Raw genomic sequence first — 16,953 nt, forward strand, 5'->3', positions numbered from 1 at the left:
GGCTCGGCCCTGGTGATCTAGACGAGCCGGCCCAGAGCTATCAAGGCAAGTAGAGAGCCCAAGACGATGCAGCCCGGTGGCCGCCCAGGAAGGTCCTCGAGACTTACCAACGGCTTCGAAGAGACAGCTTGCCTCGAGTCTGTGACAAGGACGGACCAAGGGAGGTTACGCAGATCCGTCGTTGCCCGCGATAGCCTGACCAAATAGTACGGAGAGGAGTGATGCGGGATCCATCTCATCTGCACATGCCACCAAGGAACAGCGAACGGAGAAGGCGGACAGCGGATATGTCAAATGATTGACGGGCGACGGACTGTGGAGAAGCATGAGGGACAACATCGCCTTCTTAATATGCCGAGTCGGCGAGTCAGCCGAATGCTAGCATCACAGGCGCAGGCGCAGGCAGCAATGCATACGGCGTATAGTAACTGGGCGCAACGGTCGGTAAAAATGGGTGCCCACCCCGTGCGTGTCAGTCATTCGTGATCTCATCATGGCAACATGGCTGCAGCCGTTCGCCGGCAGGGCTGTGGGCGTGACTGGGCGAAGGATCCTTGGTTCAACTCCTAGCGAACATGAGGGGCCAATGGGAGGCCGGCATGCCCCTCCTCCAAGGCTTCCAAGAGGTCATCGTCGCTCCCCCACCATGAAGGCGTGCAGGCTTCTGTGGGCTTGGCGAGCTGAGTCCACGGCAGATCGGATTTGCGTCTTGCGCAACTATGACGCTGTTCGTGATTGTAAGGCTGACGGTAGACGGCATTGGAAGCCATGGGGACACTCGATAGCAAAGTGCGGGCTGGTGGTTGTTGTATAAGAAGGGCCAGCAACAACAGTCGGGCATCGAGTCGTAGGCAGTTTTGGGAAAGTGACTTTTCTTTCCGACAAGAGATACATGTCAAATTGCGACGACGAACTACCTGCTTCTACTTGCTGCTACTGCCACTTGACTTATCTGCGCCTACCTTTTGCGACCGCGCAAAACACCACAACTGAAAGCAGCAGCAAACATCGGCTGCCTGCACAGTCCCTTCACGATGGCCGGCGGAATATTTTCGACCCTTTTGCGCGAGATTGCTGAGCTGTGGGATGCTGTATTACTGGGTCTTGGGTCGTGTTACTACAAAGCCAGGGGCCGTTGAAGGCTGTGATCAGGCTCGATCACGGGATTTTGTCATGATGGGTTGGGTGGGTTGGTTTCTAGGGGTCCAGTAAACTGTCGCAGATGCTGTAATGGTCATCTTGGAAGAAGGTGCAGCCGTTGATGATTGCTACTTAGGCTTTGGGGAGGGGGAGACCCTGTCTGTCGGCTCGCTACCAAGCCGGTGGTGGCCGGATTGGCAGGAGGGGAAGCGAAAGGGCCAATGTTCATGTTCGGCTTGGTTGGCTTTGACTGGCTTGGCAGGTGTCAAGTTGCAAGGTGCCGCCGGCACGTGAATGATCGTCCGACTCTTGAGACGAAGGACAGCACTGGAGACTGGACGAGGCGCGGGCCAAAAAGAAGAAGAAAAAAAAAAAGACTCGGGCTCTCGACCGAATGGAACAAGATCGGCCCCCGTCATGACGGGTTGGGCAACTGGGCAGAAAATCGAAATTCCCTTCTCCTGCTGATCGCTGATGACGCCATTTCCTTTTGGTCTGTTTGTGTGGGTATTCGTTTGGTCGTTCGACTCTCTCGCTCGAGGAGGAATGGGCGAGATCTCCTGGGGCGATTTGGGGGAAGAGAGAGGGAGGGAGGGAGGGAGAGAGGGAGAAAAAGAACGCGCAAGCTGATCGAGTTGGCCAATCACCCATCTGGGCAGAGTGCAATCTCACAGGACTGTAGCACTCGACCGACTCCAGTTCTCCAGACGAGGAACAATGCGCAACGCATCACCAGCAGATTAGACAGATGCCGCTAGATTCATGGGCAATGCTAAGTAGATTGTGGATGGAGTCGCCAGCACCAAGTTTGGTTATTCCAATCCATCCCAATCAATTCCAACCACTGCGTCGTGTCGTGTCGTGGCGGTTGACCGTACAGTAGCAATCTTACCGTGGTCGTGGTCGCTGGCGGGCGCACCCCAAGCACAGAAGCCAAGCATCCAATCTGCTGTGGCTCGCTGTGATGCGACACACTGGGCTAGCAGCAGACTCACAGTATGTAAGCCTCATTCCTTCGCCTTCTCTCGATGTGTTGTTCTACTACTGTAGAATAGGGCCCTTCTTTATTATACACGTAGGTAGTCAGGTGTATTTATATCTAATACCTAACCTTGCCATCGCGTCATCGCCAATGCTGGGCAGTCCGTGACTCCTTGAAGATCGTTGGAAAACACCAAAAAAAAAAAAGCTTTTCTCAGCAAACGACAAACTTGGCCGTTGCTTGACGAGCTTGACTCCTCCTTGACTCCTCCTTGGACCGGCTTGATGTTTGGCGCCCCTCGGCCTGCCAGGCCTGCCAGATTGGTCTGGATCGGTAGTGCCAAGGTGCCAAGACTGCCGGGCAGGGGTGGCTGGTCGAATGGCGCGCTGAGGGTGGGCCGCACTCTCAGGAACGAGATGAGGTTCCAGCAGCATTCATCTCGGGGGTACCACTGTTTCTCGCCGTCCTCGTGTCTTTTTTGTGTGTGTTCCTGGCACTGCGCCGCCTCCTTCCTGTGCGCAAGACTGCTGACAGGACCAGAACTGCTGGCCAGCACCAAGCTGACTGGCTGGCATCGCCTGCTGACGGCGACATTACTGGCGGCCGTCGACAGGACTGTAGATCAGAATAACCTTAGATCGTGCCGAGCAGAGGAAGGATGAACGGCCTTACGTACGCCTCCCCATTGTTTCAAACAACAACAACACGAGCTTACTGTGAGGTTGATTGCATCAGCCCTAGCTGCCACTAACCATCGTGATACACGGCTCCTGGAAAGTCAATTGGGGTCCGGGACTCCTAGATGGATGCAGATACCGGAAGGTTGACCGGAGGAGCGCAGGAAGACATGCCGCTTGAGGAGCAATAGCCGCAAATGCTACCTTCCCTCCAAAGTCACTCATACATGTACGGCCAACGAGTTAGATTCTATACGAGCAGACCGGCTCTACTATTGAATTGAACAGACCAAAACGGTCAATATCCAGCGGCAACTTTTATTCTAGTTACCAGTGTCAACCGGCGTCTAGTCCACAAGTGATTACGGTGACTTCCTTGGCCCCTATGTTCGTTCGACTGGCCAGAAATAACCAGGCACAGGACATCCCGGCCAATCAGTCCCCCGATCGCCCCCCGGTCCCCCCCTAACTTCCCCTTTCTTTGCCCTGGCCTGCGCTGGCCTGTCCTGGCCATCCCGTTGCACCTGCAGATCCACTCCCCATCCTCGGCGCGACTCTGCTCTACCCTTTTTCAAGGCCCGTCCTCCCGCGCCTCGCCCTCCCTTTCATAACCTCTCCCTCCTCTCCAAGACTTCTTCCTTTCCCTTTTTATTCCGCTTGTAATCAGTCGGCGATATCGAGAGAAGGAACCAAATAATTCATTTGGAGGCTTCGTCACACTCTTTTAGGACAAACCAAAGTCCAGACAATAACCCACACGCTCTTTATTTCATTTCGAGAAATCATCCTTTTTTCGCACGTCATTCCAGCACCCGAAACACCAGACCCACGCAGGATTCCAAGGCGGATATTTGTTCAGCTTGGCTCGTTTGAGAACTCGGTCATCAAGGAACTAGAAAGCCTTGATTTATTTACCAGTTCCTTTCCCAGAACTCTGCTTCCCGGGTAAACCAAACCACCTACACAAACAAATCCAAACAAACCACAAACGCCATGGGTTTCCTCAAGACCGCGGCGACGTCGTCGCTGCTCTTGGCCGCTCACGCCAACGCCGCTCTGGACCCCATCGTCCAGAAGGGCTCCAAGCTCTTCTACAAGTCCTCGGGCGAGCAGTTCTTCATGAAGGGTATCGCCTACCAGCAGGAGTTCGCCGCCGCCGGCAAGGACAGCTCCTCGGAGAGCAAGACCAAGTACATCGACCCGCTGTCCAACGCCGACAACTGCAAGCGTGACGTCCCCATCCTCAAGGACCTGCACACCAACGTCATCCGCACCTACGCCATCGACCCCAAGGCCGACCACAAGGAGTGCATGGACATGCTCGAGAAGGCCGGCATCTACGTCATTGCCGACCTCGGCGAGCCCGCCCTGTCCATCAACCGTGACAGCCCGACCTGGAACGTCGAGCTCTTCGACCGCTACAAGGGCGTCATCGACGAGATGGGCAAGTACACCAACACCATCGGCTTCTTCGCCGGCAACGAGGTGACCAACAACGCCACCAACACGGCCGCCTCCGCCTTCGTCAAGGCCGCCGTCCGCGACACCAAGAAGTACATCAAGGACACCAAGGACCGCTGGATGGGTGTCGGCTACGCCGCCAACGACGATGCCGAGATTCGCATCAACATGGCCCAGTACTTCAACTGCGGCGAGGAGGACCAGGCCATCGACTTCTGGGGCTACAACATCTACTCGTGGTGCGGCGACTCCAGCTTCACCAAGTCCGGCTACGACACCCAGGTCGAGTTCTTCTCCAACTACTCCGTCCCCGTCTTCTTCGCCGAGTACGGCTGCAACTCCCCCGGCGGTGCCGACGGCCGCAAGTTCGACGAGACCAAGGCCCTGTACTCTGACAAGATGACCGACGTCATCTCCGGTGGCATCGTCTACATGTACTTCGAGGAGGACAACGACTACGGTCTCGTCAAGGTCAAGGGCAACGACGCCAAGACGCTCAAGAACGCCGACAACCTCAAGAAGGCCCTCTCCGACGCCAAGCCCCAGGGCGTCACCATGGACAAGTACCAGCCCCAGAACAAGGCCGCCACCTGCCCCAACACCAGCAAGGACTGGAAGGTCAGCGCCGACGCCATGCCCCCCACCCCCAACAGCGACCTCTGCGACTGCATGTTCAAGTCCCTCGAGTGCAAGCCCTCCGACGACCTCAAGGCCAAGAACTACGGCGACATCTTCGACTTCATCTGCTCCAAGGACGCCAAGGCCTGTGCTGGTATCAAGCAGGACACCGCCAAGGGCGTCTACGGCCCCTACCTCGGCTGCAACGCCAAGGAGCAGCTCGGCCACGTCCTGAACGCCTACTACAAGAACCAGAAGGGCGCCAAGGACGCCTGCGACTTCAAGGGCCAGGCCACCCTCAACAGCTCCCCCTCCACCGAGGGCAAGTGCAGCAAGCTCGTCGACGCCGCCAACAGCGCCGCCGCCGCCGCCGCTACTGCTACTTCGGCCTCCGAGGTCGGCACCATCTCCGCTGACGGCTCCTCCCAGAAGTCCGACGACGCCTCTGCTGCTGCCGGCCTCCGCGCCAGCGGCTTCAGCTTCGGCGGTCTCGCCATCGGTGCCTACATGGTCGCCGCCATGGGTGTCGGTGCCGGCATGCTCGTCCTGTAAGGGATTGAGTAACGCTTCATCACCTTAGTAGTAATACGTCGTTGTGTGCTAGAGGGGGGGACGTGGTTCTAGTAATAGACAGTGGAGGATACCCGGAAAAATCTTTTGCACATAGAGAGAAAGCCTCCTGCGATGTTACTCGAACATAAGAGATCTATACCATCAATCTGTGTTTTTTTGTTTTTGAGAAAACGTATTGTAATTTTCTGCGTGTCTTTTGGGGCCTTAGATCCTTGATGGCGCTTGCGAATTGGAATTTTGAATCTTTCTTCTTGCAGCTAGCCAAGCAAGACTCCTTCTTACTCGTGAGTGAAGAGGATCTGCAGAAATAAAAGAAATACTTATTACTGGACTGTTACCGCTTCTTTTCGTGCTCCATGCTACGTTTTGTCAAATGTCAACTGCTACTTCGTGATACTGATTGCCGAAGCTGATGATGTTGTTTTAACTTTACTCGCATCCGATTCCTATCGTCAGCAAAAGGTTTGACATGTCTCAAGTAGCTATTATTAGACACGGCTCGGGTCTAGATCCGTAAATTAAAGTCTTGTAAGACCCCTTCGACTACCTCATAGAATCAGGACACAGTACATGAAGGAAAAGCGCAGTACTTGAATCCCCTCTCCGAAACCTTGCTTTCAGGTCTCACCGACTTCCCTGCCCGAGACCACAACCTTCCAGGGACCGAGATCTCGCAACAACAACCTACGCAGCTGGAGAGCAGGCCACCACGTCGATGTAGAGGGGTGGTGGGAACATAGATAGAACCGTGGCTTGCTGCTGGCCAGCCTGGTGGAGGTCCTATGAAAGAAACACGGGAAGCACCACCTTCGGTAGATCTGCGTATCACCCGCGGTGCTGTCTTCGATGTCCACCTCGCTGTGCAAACGCACCACCAGCTGGACGAACCGGAAGAGCGTCGTCCTCGCCACCAGTCTGCTCCTTAGCTGGCCGAGCCTGCGAAGAAACACCTGGTGATGTACGTCATCCCTCGGCTCAACTACTTGCTTAAGGAGCTGGTCGTACATCGCGACATGCCGTGGCACCATATCGGCCATCACCCTGTGCGCCAATGGCGGCATAGGATCAATCGGAGCTCCTACGTCAAGGGCGCTCAGATCCGTCTCGAAGGTCTTCTTGGGCCCTTTGACCAGGCGCGCTACCAACTTGTCTTGGTGCTCCATCACAGCCCAGTCCAACAGGTACGTCCACAAGGGAGTCAGGCCCTGGAGTGCCTGGATCAGATCGGTGACGGTGCATCTGCGCCCTCGCATCTCCCGGTAGCGGGCGTCCGAGAAATCGGTAGGGGCCCCAAATCTTTGGTGCTCAACAGAATGTCGTGTGTAGCCCAGCACCAGGAACAGCATCGTGTTGAATACGACCTCTTCCTCGCTAAGCGAATACACTGGTGGGAAGTAGTCAGGGTCAGACGCGTCCGAGGAGATGCCCAGAAGCGCATAAACACGATCCAGCTTGACGGACGCCTTGCTATGCTCGAATTTCTTGAGCAGCGTGGCCAGCGCCCGATCATTTGCGCCAGAGGACCCCGAACCTGGCGAGTCTCTGCGCATGGGCCCGGGCATGAGTTCGAGTACAGCTTGCACGTGCGGATCTACATCTTCTTCCAAATGCCAAACCAAAGGCAGCATGGCAAACGTCCTGGTCGAGATCGAATGGACGCCGCAGACTACCGTGGCCACCCGGGCGCAAGCGACCTCCTGCAGGACCCAGACCCGCTGGAACCAGGGCCTGCCGAGGAGATCCGAGAGGCCGGCGGCGAGACGGCGGTCGGAGTACTGAGGATAGACACCGCATTCGGCTCGCAAGACAAACCGTTCCTCATCCCAAACCTGCAGGGGACGCGTGTGGCGGTCACTATGTCACCTTGCGCCGACTGTCACAGCGGGTGATCCCATTGGCTTTAGATGCTGGGAGGATGAGCGGGAGCTGGACTGGAGCTCGCGGAGATACCGTTTAGGGAAAAGACGTTTGCACCAAGAGCACCACTCAGCGAGCAGTTTATGCACCCGGCAGCTTCAGTGCACGGCATAACGGCGGAAGCTAGGAAGCTACCCCGCCAAACCGCCGACGTGCCCCGCCATGCCCCGCCATGCAGTACTTGTAAATACAAAGGACCCTCTGTTCGGACTTGTTCTCGAGAGTAGTCCCAACTGCCTTTCTTCTTCCAGTTCCCATTGAAGCCTTGTGCTATATCGCACTCTGTACCAACACCGCCAGGATGGAGCTGGAGACCAAGACCCGTAAGGCGACCGTCCACCGAGCCCCCAGACCCAAGTTGACCAGCCCGCGTGTCCAGCCCAGTACAAGAACAACGACGAGAAGTCGTTCGCCTATGTGTCCGCCCGCGATCGATGGCCCGTCATTATTGTCAGCAGCAACCTCCCTGTGCCACCCCCGTAAACCTCCGTCTTGCCTCTAACCAACCACCCAGACCGGCGCCATCGACGACACCTACCGCTCCGTCTCCCAATGCGACGACCCCGCCAAGCTGAATGAGGGCAAGGCCATCGTGGCCGAGCTGGCCCGCCTCAAGTACGAGCTGCAGCACGACCGGCAGATGACGCCCCTGCGCGACGACGGCGAGGCCGACATCGCCGGCTACAACGCGGAGCTCGAGAAGCTCGGCACCCCGACCTGGTTCAAGTCGCCCTGGCTCTTCAGCGAGTGCTACCTGTACCGCCGCATCGCCACCTCCTTCAGCCTCTCCACCCACTGGAAGCAGTACGACATCTTCGCCCGCCAGAAGATGGCCACCTTCCGCTCCTCCCGCCCCGCCGTCCTCGAGCTCGCCGCCCGCTACAAGGACCTGATCGGCCAGATCGAGAAGGACAAGACCCAGACGGGCACCCCCGAGCACGCCGAGGCCGAGAAGATTCTCTTTCACGAGATGTGCGAGATCTGCCTTTGGGGCAACGCCACCGACCTCTCGCTGCTCACGAGCCTGACGTACGAGGACATCCAGAAGCTGCAGGGCTCCGAGGCGCGCAAGGCGAGCGAGAAGAACATCCTGGTCAACGACCTCGAGGCCGCCTACGCGGTCCTGACGAAGGCGCGCGACGAGGGCAAGGCCGAGCGCCGCGTCGATATTGTGCTGGACAACGCCGGCTTCGAGCTCTACGTCGACCTGATCCTCGCCGGCTTCCTCCTCTCGTCGGGGCTCGCGACCCACGTCGTGCTGCACCCCAAGTCGATCCCCTGGTTCGTGTCGGACGTGGTGCCGCAGGACTTTTCGGACCTGCTGGGCGCCCTGGCGCAGCCCAAGAAGTTCTACGAGACGCCGTCCGAGGACGAGAAGCTTCAGGACAAGACGCCCGAGCCCCTGGCCGACAAGGAGGCTGAGGACCTCGCCTTCTTGTTCCAGCAATGGGGCAACCTCTACGCCGAGGGCCAATTCGTCATCCGACCCAACCGGTTCTGGACGCACGGCGGCAGCTTCTGGAGGCTGCCCGCGGAGAAGGAACTGGTGGAGGACCTCAAGACCAGCGAGCTGGTCATCTTCAAGGGCGACCTGAACTACCGCAAGCTGACTGCCGATGTGAGTATTGCATTGCGACCCCGCTTATACCAGAGAATGTTACTGACTTGTCACTCTTCTAGGCTGCTTGGGACCCTACAACCCCTTTCACCGAGGCCATTGGCCCCATGGGACCGGGCTCTGGTGTCAATGTCCTGGCGTTACGAACGTGCAAAGCCGACGTAGTTGTCGGCTTGAAGCCGGGCGAGGACGAGAGGATCCGCGCGACAGAGGGCGGCGGCGGCGACAGCGGTATCCGGAAATGGGCGTGGAGCGGCAAGTGGGCTGTTGTCTCTTACTCCGGCGGCAAATGAGGGAGGCTGCTATGATCTAAACGCATTTCTAATAGACAAGACCATAGATGAGGACAACTGAATAAGAAAAAAAGACCGTGCCAGTGATATGCATAATGCCTTGCTCATGTCTATTGATTTTACTTTTTTTTCCTTTTGATAACCGCCGACTTTTGCAACCCCGTTTTTGAACATCCCCGCTCCGTATATACACCCCCCGTAGTTTTGTTCAATTCGAAATCGTTCATTACATAAACAGCAAGCAACAGAAGACAAAACCGATCCACACCCTCTCTCATCTCTGCTGAGTGCTCTAGTTGAAGACGACGGTCTTGGTGCCGTTGAGGAAGACGCGCTTCTCGCTCCACCACTTGACGGCGGCCGCAAGAACCTGGCTTTCGACGTTGGAGCCCTCGTCGACGAGCTCCTTGGGGCTGAGGGCATGATCCACACGGGCGACGCGCTGCTCGATGATGGGGCCCTCGTCGAGGTCGGCCGTGACGAAATGGGCGGTGGCGCCGATGATCTTGACGCCGCGCTCGTAGGCCTGGTGGTAGGGCTTGGCGCCCTTGAAGGAGGGCAGGAAGGAGTGGTGGATGTTGATGATGCGGCCGGACATGGCGCTGCAGAGGCCGGGCGTCAGGACTTGCATGTAGCGCGCGAGGACGACGAGGTCGATGTTGTGCTGGGCGATGAGGTCGAGGATCTGCTTCTCCTGCTCCAGCTTGGTGTCCTTGGTCACGGGCAGGTGGTGGAAGGCGATGCCGTAGCTCTCGGCCAGGGGCGCAAAGTCCGGGTGGTTCGAGACGATGAGGGGCACCTCGATGTTGAGCTGGCCGGTGCGCTGGCAGCGGAACAGCAAGTCGTTGAGGCAGTGCCCGATCTTGGAGACCATGATGAGGACGCGGGGCTTGGCGGAGCGCGGGCGCACGTCCAGGGTCCGGATCTGGAAGTCCTCGGCCAGCTTCCGGAGGGGCTCGTCCAGCAGGGGCGAGGTCGCGGCGGCGTGGCCGAAGTGCACGCGCATGAAGAAGGACTCGGAGGTGCGGTCCGAGAACTGCTGCAAATCCAGAATGTTGAGGTTCTGGGCCGCCAGCAGGCCCGTCACGGCGTGCACGATGCCCGGCTTGTCCGGGCAGGACAGCGTCAGGATGTGGTCATCGCTGGGCGGGTTCTGGGCGGTGGTGGTGGCGGCGGCGGACGACATGTTTTTGCGGCTGGGGGACAGGTTGAGCTGTTCCTTTTCCCGGAGGTGCTGTTGAGAGTAGAACCTGGTCCCTCTCGTGATGGCAGACGCAGTAGCAGTAGCAGTAGGAGCTCTCGGGGGCAGCCGATGAGTAAGACGGAGGAGGCTGCTGGTTGGCGTTGTGGAAGTGGTGAAGGAATGAGTCAACGAGCTTCGGCTGCTTAGCTGCTGGATTGGCTTCAGCGCGGTGCCGTAACCCAGACGTGCGGCGCCCATAAGCATGAGGTATCTTTTTGTGGTTTACAAGTTTTTTTTTTTCTCTTTCTTTTTCCTCTTGTTTTTTTCTTTCGTTCACACCAAAAGCCGTTAGTGAGTGTATATATACCCGCCTGCCCAATCGAATTAACCCGCTACCAGAGGAAGGGTAGACCTTGGATTGATATACTACTTTTCTGTCCATATAATCCGGCGACCCAGACACACAGAAACACTCGTACTGCAGTAGAAATTTTTGCCGTGTGTGAGAGCAACCGGCGACTAGAACGTAAACCCCACCACGCCTGGTGGGTTGGAACCTCCGCTTTCGGGCCAGTATGACTACAAGAATAACCAAGCTGGACGGGACGGTGGAATGGAAATAGTCTGTGGTCTAGACGGCGGCGCGCCATAGGCAGAAACTATTTTTTGATATGGAAGGGACCTGGAAACCAGGGTTTCCCTCTACTTGAAACGTATCTCGGTCCTCGCATGGGGTTGCATGTACCTGAGAACATATGCCGTAACGGATCCCGGGTTGCTCAGGCCCAAGACCGCGCGAACGCGCCAAGGAAGCCAATGTGCCCCGGGTTGAGGAAAGTGTGATTCCGCTTTTGGTTGAGACCAATGCGACCTCTGTGTAGCGATTCATGGCCAAGGCCTTCATTATCGAACTGGTGAAAGCGCTCTGCCTGTGGGAGAATATTTCCGGACATATTCGACAGGCCGTAAACATCCCAAGATATCCAGTGGGATAAGTAACATGTCTAGTCTTCAGCAAAGGGGTTCGCTGGGGGCATGTTATAATAACCCTTGCGATGTCACATTGTCTGTACTTGAGGCTACGTAATCTAGTCGATATCCGCCTCAACACCACCACCCTCCTTCTTGGCCATCTTGGCCTCGATCCTCTCCAGCTCGGCGTCGATCCGCTTGAACGACCACGACTTCCAGAAGGGCGGGTACAGGAACGGCCGGAGATCGAACCGGTTGTCGTCCGGCGAGTAAGGTTGCGCGTCTGCGGCTTTGTTAGTCACACTCTCGGGAAACAGACCACCGAGAGTTCAGGAGGCAATGAACATGAGTTACTTACGTAGTGAGGGCGTCAGGGTCGTCATCTTGTGGCGGTTAATAGCGTAAAAGTCTATGCCGTCCGTCAGCATTGCTCTATCACGAATCAAACAAGGAGGAACGCAGTAGCTCACGATGAAACCGCTTAACCTTGTCCGCCACCTGCGCGGGCGTGTAGTCGGCCGCCCAGTCGTGCACCAGCCGCTGGAACATGCCGAACGCGCCCAGCTTGGCCTCTTTCCGGAGGCGGCCCAGCACCGTCAGCTCGTCATACGTGAAGCCCATGTCGGCCTCGTCCGCCTGCACGTACTCGGACGTGATGGGCTCCAGCTCCGCCGTGGGCGTCGCGTCCAGGAACTCCTGCAGGCACGGGATGCCGAAGTCGGCGACGGCCCACTTGATGAACTTCTTGAGGTCCTGCTTGTCGATCGAGCCGATCGGGTTGATGTCGGCGCTGGAGCAGTCCTGTATTGGCTATTAGTATGGCTATTCAGGAAGCAGTTCGGATGTTACCTACGTATTTGGTGAGATAGCCACGCAAGCTCTCGCCGACGTTGGCGCTTCCTAGCACCAGCAGGCTTCCGCCCCCAGGTCGGTTTCGCGTCGTTGGTAGGATCTGGCCAAACTCGTAGGCCGTGACCATGCGGATACGGGCCTGCAGGCACTGCAGCGTGATGTTCTCCTGGTACGAGCCGCCGTGGACCTTGAACTGCGGGTCGAAGCCGGTGGTGTTGACGACGAGCGCCTTCTGGGCGTTGTAGATGTCGTCGATGTCCAGGTCGATGTGGTGGCTGCCGATGGCGTCGGCCAGGTCCTTGGCGCGCTTCCGCGTCTCGGACGAGGACATGGTCTTCATGCCCATGTAGATGGTGTGGAAGATCTGGTTGCAGAGCTCCTGCGGGGGTCTCGGGCAGGACGTTCTCGCCCTTGTACTTGGCGATGCGCTTGACGTCCTCCATCACCCGAGAGTTGCCCTCCTTGACTGCCTGCATCACGATGCGGCACATGGAGAAGACGATAGTGGCGGTCGCGCAGGAGTCGATGCCGCCGCTCAGGGGCACCAAGTAGCCGGCCTGGCCTGAACGCCGAAGGTAATCCCACAGGTAGCATCCCGCAGCGAGGGCGATCTCTTCTTCGACGCTGTGGTAGCGTGGCGTCTGGGGAGTGGAGCGGCACTTCGTGGTGTCGAAATCCTCCTCTTCGGGGCTCAGTTCGAACGCGGTCTGGATGCGTTGGTACTTGGCCGCAGAATGGACGGCCTGGTTCCCTCGCGAGATGCCGGAGCGGTAGGCGCGCACCTCCTCCAGGTCGACCGTGGCCGTGACGACCTCGACGTCGTTGACGCTGAACTGGCTGCCCTGCGCGACGATCTCGCCGTTGACGACAATCATGGAGCTCCCGTCGAAGAACAGCCGGTCGCCGTCGCAGCCCTGCTGGTTCGCGTAGAGGTAGACGCCGCCGCCCTTGCGCGTCCCCTCGACGATGAGCTGCACCCTGGTCTCTAGCTTGGTTTCCTCCCAGTGGCTCGCCGAGGAGTTTGTGAAGATCTCGCAACCATCCAAGCTCATAGCTGCTCGGCGTTAGTTTTGCTCTTTCAGGGGTAACGTAGGCAACTCTGCAATGGGAATTATCCCCCACAACCAGACGACGTACCGATATGGGGAGCCATGGGAGTGAACAACTCCTCGCACGTTTCCGCGCCGAAGCAGGTGTCGGGCGTGGAAATCAACGCATCGCCGAAGGGCACGTGGGTCGCGCCCTGGAGCTTCTGGAGCATGCGCGGCAGGTGGTAGTCCTCGGTCTGGCGGGGCTTGGCCCAGGGCAGGAACCAGCGCTGCTCGCGGTAGTTGCCGTCGGAGGCCATGAACTGCTTGGGGCGGATGAGGAGGATCTTGCCGTCGAGGCAGATGACGCGGCAGTTGTAGCTGACGTTGCGGTGCTGGATGGGCATGCCGACGTCGATGAGGATGCCGTGGCACGACTCGTCCCGCAGGATGCGCGCCAGCATCTCGAGCGAGTGCAGGAAGGTGTCCTGCTCCTTGAAGTGGTCCTGCGACATGTAGCCGCTGATCTCCAGCTCGGGGCCTACGCGCAGGCGCGCGCCGACCGATTTGGCCCGGTGTATGCTTTCGATGATCCGGTTGGTGTTGCCCTCCCAGTCCAGCGCCCACTGGTTGAGCGAGCATGTCGCCACGGTCACCAGATGGCCGCCCATGGTGACTCTAGTGGCGTAGGACGGCTGCTATGATGGATTATAATAACCGGACGATTCGAGGCCCTTTCCCCAACGTAATGAACCGGATGCGTGTTTGGGAGAGAGGGGATATAGAAGGTGAGTGAGGTTCGTTTGGCGACTTCCCAAATACAAATCATTGACTATCAGCCATGGTGGGGCTTGGACGGTGCTGCGACACACACCCAAAAGCCCAGTGTTGAAACCGTTGTCCGAGTGGTTGACCCAGCTTTGGAGAGCATCTTAATCTCAAACAGGCACTACCTACTACAACCTGAATGGCAACGCTTGAGGAACATAGAGCCAAATACTTCTGATATATTTTACACGTTTCAACCGACTTCTCTTGGGCGTCAGGTATGCTTGTCCTGGATGTTCAGCTTCGTCTCAGCAGCAGGTGGGGCTGCGGCAAGCTAGAGCTCCCACTGATAACGATAGCGGTCCGGTGTCGCATCGCGGGGGTGCTTCTGGAGAACCGAGAACCCATAGAGCCAAGAAGCCACATGTGGTGAGGCATTGGTCTAGCTGGGTAGCAGAAGTATCTCGAGGCTCACAATCGCCTAAGTGTTACAATTGATCGACGCTGAAGGATGCATCCGGCCGTCGTTGTCCGGATGGGTGTCTCCAGTAGCGGCTCGTGGAACGGAACGTTACGAACCCAGTCAACGGAGATGCCGTTCGTGAGATGGACAAACACACCGTGTCCCGATTGTTTTTGACTGTTGGCGATGCCATGCTTTCTACTGTAGGGTTCAACAAGTCGTTTGTCAAAGATGGAGGAAAAGAAAGCGGGATGACTGCGAAACCATTTGCCCAGAGCAGAGGCTAGCTGCCAAGGTTCGCGACGGCTCCCAGCCCAATTCCGTAGCGGTCCAAGGCCTACATAGCTACATGTAAACAAGAAGCATTGGTCATGACTACGTCTTGATTGACCAACGAGTGTTGCATGACCGCGTGCGGGCAACGCAGCATTTCAGGCTTGTCCTCTGTCTTGTGCCCCCCCGTCTTGGTGTCTGGATACTGTACATCATCCGGAACGCAGCGCGTTCTTAGACCGGTTTCCCTGTTTCTCCCACGTAGACTGCCATGCCGTACCACGTTATTCCCTGCTTTTCAAGCGTCGTCGGTTGGACAAGGTTGGCTCTGTCAGACCAAGCGGCCAAGCGATTGGCGAGGGAGAAGGAGAGAGCTGATCGCGGGGTGTGCCGTAAACTTCAGCTGCCAAGCTTAGATTGGGTGTGACATCACTGGCCGCCAGAGGCCTTCTGGGAGACCTTGAAACAACCTTGGAACACTGCACATGGCGATGATTCAGCCAACAGCTGAAGACATAAAAGAACCGGAACTTCTCTTCCTTATCCTCTTCTCCATCCACTCCCACAAAGTGCATCTTTCTACCTTATCATCGTTGCTGTTACTTACTGAAGCCCGAGCCGACAACCCCGCCTAACACTAACCCAGCCACCAAGTGGATAGATAGCACACGCCTTCAACATCTTGACAAAGCCAGCCACATCGCCGTCATGGATTTCGTAAACAAGTTGACCGGCGGCAGCGACTCCAAGGGAGCGGGGCAGCAGCAGCAGACCAGCCAGCAGACCAGCCAGCAGTCCGCTTCCTCGGGCGGAGGCTTCATGGACAAGCTCAACGGCATGGCCGGCGGCGGCCCGGAGAGCGAGAAGAACGAAGACGCACTGGACAAAGGTGAGCAGATGCCCAATAAGCCAATTGAGACACTCTGACGCTGTCGGAACGTGATATTTGTCTGCGGATCTGCCTGTCCCCATCCGCAGTCACACTTCCATTCCCCCACATACACCACAGTACTCCTCAGCGTATGAACTGATTTCGGCGATAGGCGTCGACTGGGTCCAGGAGCACGTCATGGGCCAAGGGCCGCAGGACAACGAGTCTGCCGCCGAGCAGGCCAAGGACGAGGCCATCTCGGACGGCATTCGCAGCCAGTACAAGAAGGCGACGGGCAACGATGTCCCCATCAAGGACAAGGAGAGGTTTTAGAGTACTCACGTACGAAGGACGAGCTCTGCATGAAGAACTCGGGTCGGTTTCATACAGCCATGCTACCAAGTTTAAATCAATAAAAGTGTCTCCTTTATTACTTGCCGACGCCCCAGCCGATCCGGGGCGGCGATAACGAGTCAATCACTAGAAGATGCCATCTGATTGAGCCAGAGACCAGACTGACTGGGCCGTTGGAGCCGTCCACGCAGCGACTAGAAGGAAGTAGTCGCTGTGCCTGGCCCACTTGATTGCAGGCGGCAGAGCATAGCCCTGATGCCAGAGCACACCCTCTCGACTTGCTCGTAGCTGTCCCTGCTCGAGTTTGAGAATGCATCTGATCTCCGAACTCTGTACATCAAAAGTAGATATGACGGATGCCAGAGCACTTGGCATTGCTCGCCTTCTATTGCATGCGTACTACTTTTACAAAATCGTATTCCCCTACAGCTGACCCGGCAGGATGGATCTGGTTCAGAAACCCTGATCGCATTCTTCGGTTTAGGCAATGATCGGCGATGGACGTGGTGGATCACGATTTTCCGATGCCTCTCTGCCCGCGGCTAGGGCCCGAGCCAGTGAGCCACGCACTTTTGGGCCTCTCTGGCTGTCTGCGTCATCCCAAAGCAGCCAAGCCTGCCGCCCTCGCCTCGCCTCGCTTGCGGCCGATACCCTGGCAATTAGCGTTTCCGCGTACTGTGCCCAATTTGTGCGTGCGCATCGCGGCATCTGCGGCCCCTGGCTGAGGCGCTACAAAGAGCCTTGAAGTTGTTGCAGGGCGAGGAGCCAGCAAGCAGAATCAACAGGGCTTGGGAGTCAAGGGGCAGGCCTTAGCATTGCTCCTGGTGGATGGTTGGGAGGGCTTGAGAGGAAAGGCAATATCTCCCATTCGACCTGCGCTTTCGCTCGGCAGGTCTCAGCTCACCTCCAT

The 16,953-nt window shown here is 57.4% G+C and overlaps 7 protein-coding genes across 7 annotated transcripts; 3 read left to right on the forward strand and 4 right to left on the reverse strand.

The window, feature by feature from the left end:
• Window positions 1–1,952: 1,952 nt before the first annotated feature.
• On the reverse strand, window positions 1,953–2,808 carry PG986_003860 (uncharacterized protein; the record flags this gene model as incomplete). Its single annotated transcript, XM_066840082.1, has 3 exons — window positions 1,953–2,114; window positions 2,352–2,737; window positions 2,799–2,808. The coding sequence occupies 3 exons, from the start codon at window positions 2,806–2,808 to the stop codon at window positions 1,953–1,955; spliced, it is 558 nt and encodes a 185-aa protein (XP_066702709.1).
• A 984-nt stretch (window positions 2,809–3,792) lies between these two features.
• Window positions 3,793–5,430, forward strand: PG986_003861 (1-3-beta-glucanosyltransferase; the record flags this gene model as incomplete). Its single annotated transcript, XM_066840083.1, has 1 exon — window positions 3,793–5,430. The coding sequence occupies one exon, from the start codon at window positions 3,793–3,795 to the stop codon at window positions 5,428–5,430; it is 1,638 nt and encodes a 545-aa protein (XP_066702710.1).
• Window positions 5,431–6,068: 638 nt separating this feature from the next.
• PG986_003862 (HET-domain-containing protein) lies at window positions 6,069–7,480 on the reverse strand (the record flags this gene model as incomplete). The annotated part of the gene is made up of 2 exons (XM_066840084.1): window positions 6,069–7,280; window positions 7,418–7,480. The coding sequence occupies 2 exons, from the start codon at window positions 7,478–7,480 to the stop codon at window positions 6,069–6,071; spliced, it is 1,275 nt and encodes a 424-aa protein (XP_066702711.1).
• A 189-nt stretch (window positions 7,481–7,669) lies between these two features.
• Window positions 7,670–9,279, forward strand: PG986_003863 (uncharacterized protein; the record flags this gene model as incomplete). Its single annotated transcript, XM_066840085.1, has 4 exons — window positions 7,670–7,691; window positions 7,748–7,818; window positions 7,883–8,986; window positions 9,049–9,279. 4 exons carry the CDS (start codon window positions 7,670–7,672, stop codon window positions 9,277–9,279), a joined length of 1,428 nt encoding a protein of 475 aa, XP_066702712.1.
• A 292-nt stretch (window positions 9,280–9,571) lies between these two features.
• On the reverse strand, window positions 9,572–10,726 carry PG986_003864 (formyltetrahydrofolate deformylase; the record flags this gene model as incomplete). Its single annotated transcript, XM_066840086.1, has 1 exon — window positions 9,572–10,726. The coding sequence occupies one exon, from the start codon at window positions 10,724–10,726 to the stop codon at window positions 9,572–9,574; it is 1,155 nt and encodes a 384-aa protein (XP_066702713.1).
• Window positions 10,727–11,550: 824 nt separating this feature from the next.
• On the reverse strand, window positions 11,551–13,985 carry PG986_003865 (glutamine dependent NAD+ synthetase; the record flags this gene model as incomplete). Its single annotated transcript, XM_066840087.1, has 6 exons — window positions 11,551–11,717; window positions 11,793–11,843; window positions 11,905–12,235; window positions 12,288–12,665; window positions 12,688–13,340; window positions 13,424–13,985. 6 exons carry the CDS (start codon window positions 13,983–13,985, stop codon window positions 11,551–11,553), a joined length of 2,142 nt encoding a protein of 713 aa, XP_066702714.1.
• A 1,541-nt stretch (window positions 13,986–15,526) lies between these two features.
• PG986_003866 (uncharacterized protein) lies at window positions 15,527–16,022 on the forward strand (the record flags this gene model as incomplete). The annotated part of the gene is made up of 2 exons (XM_066840088.1): window positions 15,527–15,707; window positions 15,862–16,022. 2 exons carry the CDS (start codon window positions 15,527–15,529, stop codon window positions 16,020–16,022), a joined length of 342 nt encoding a protein of 113 aa, XP_066702715.1.
• Between the last annotated feature and the right edge of the window lie 931 nt (window positions 16,023–16,953).

The sequence above is a fragment of the Apiospora aurea genome (assembly GCF_038362705.1).
Source record: "Apiospora aurea strain CBS 24483 chromosome Unknown utg000003l_segment0_segment0, whole genome shotgun sequence".
Classification (NCBI taxonomy): domain Eukaryota; kingdom Fungi; phylum Ascomycota; class Sordariomycetes; order Amphisphaeriales; family Apiosporaceae; genus Apiospora; species Apiospora aurea.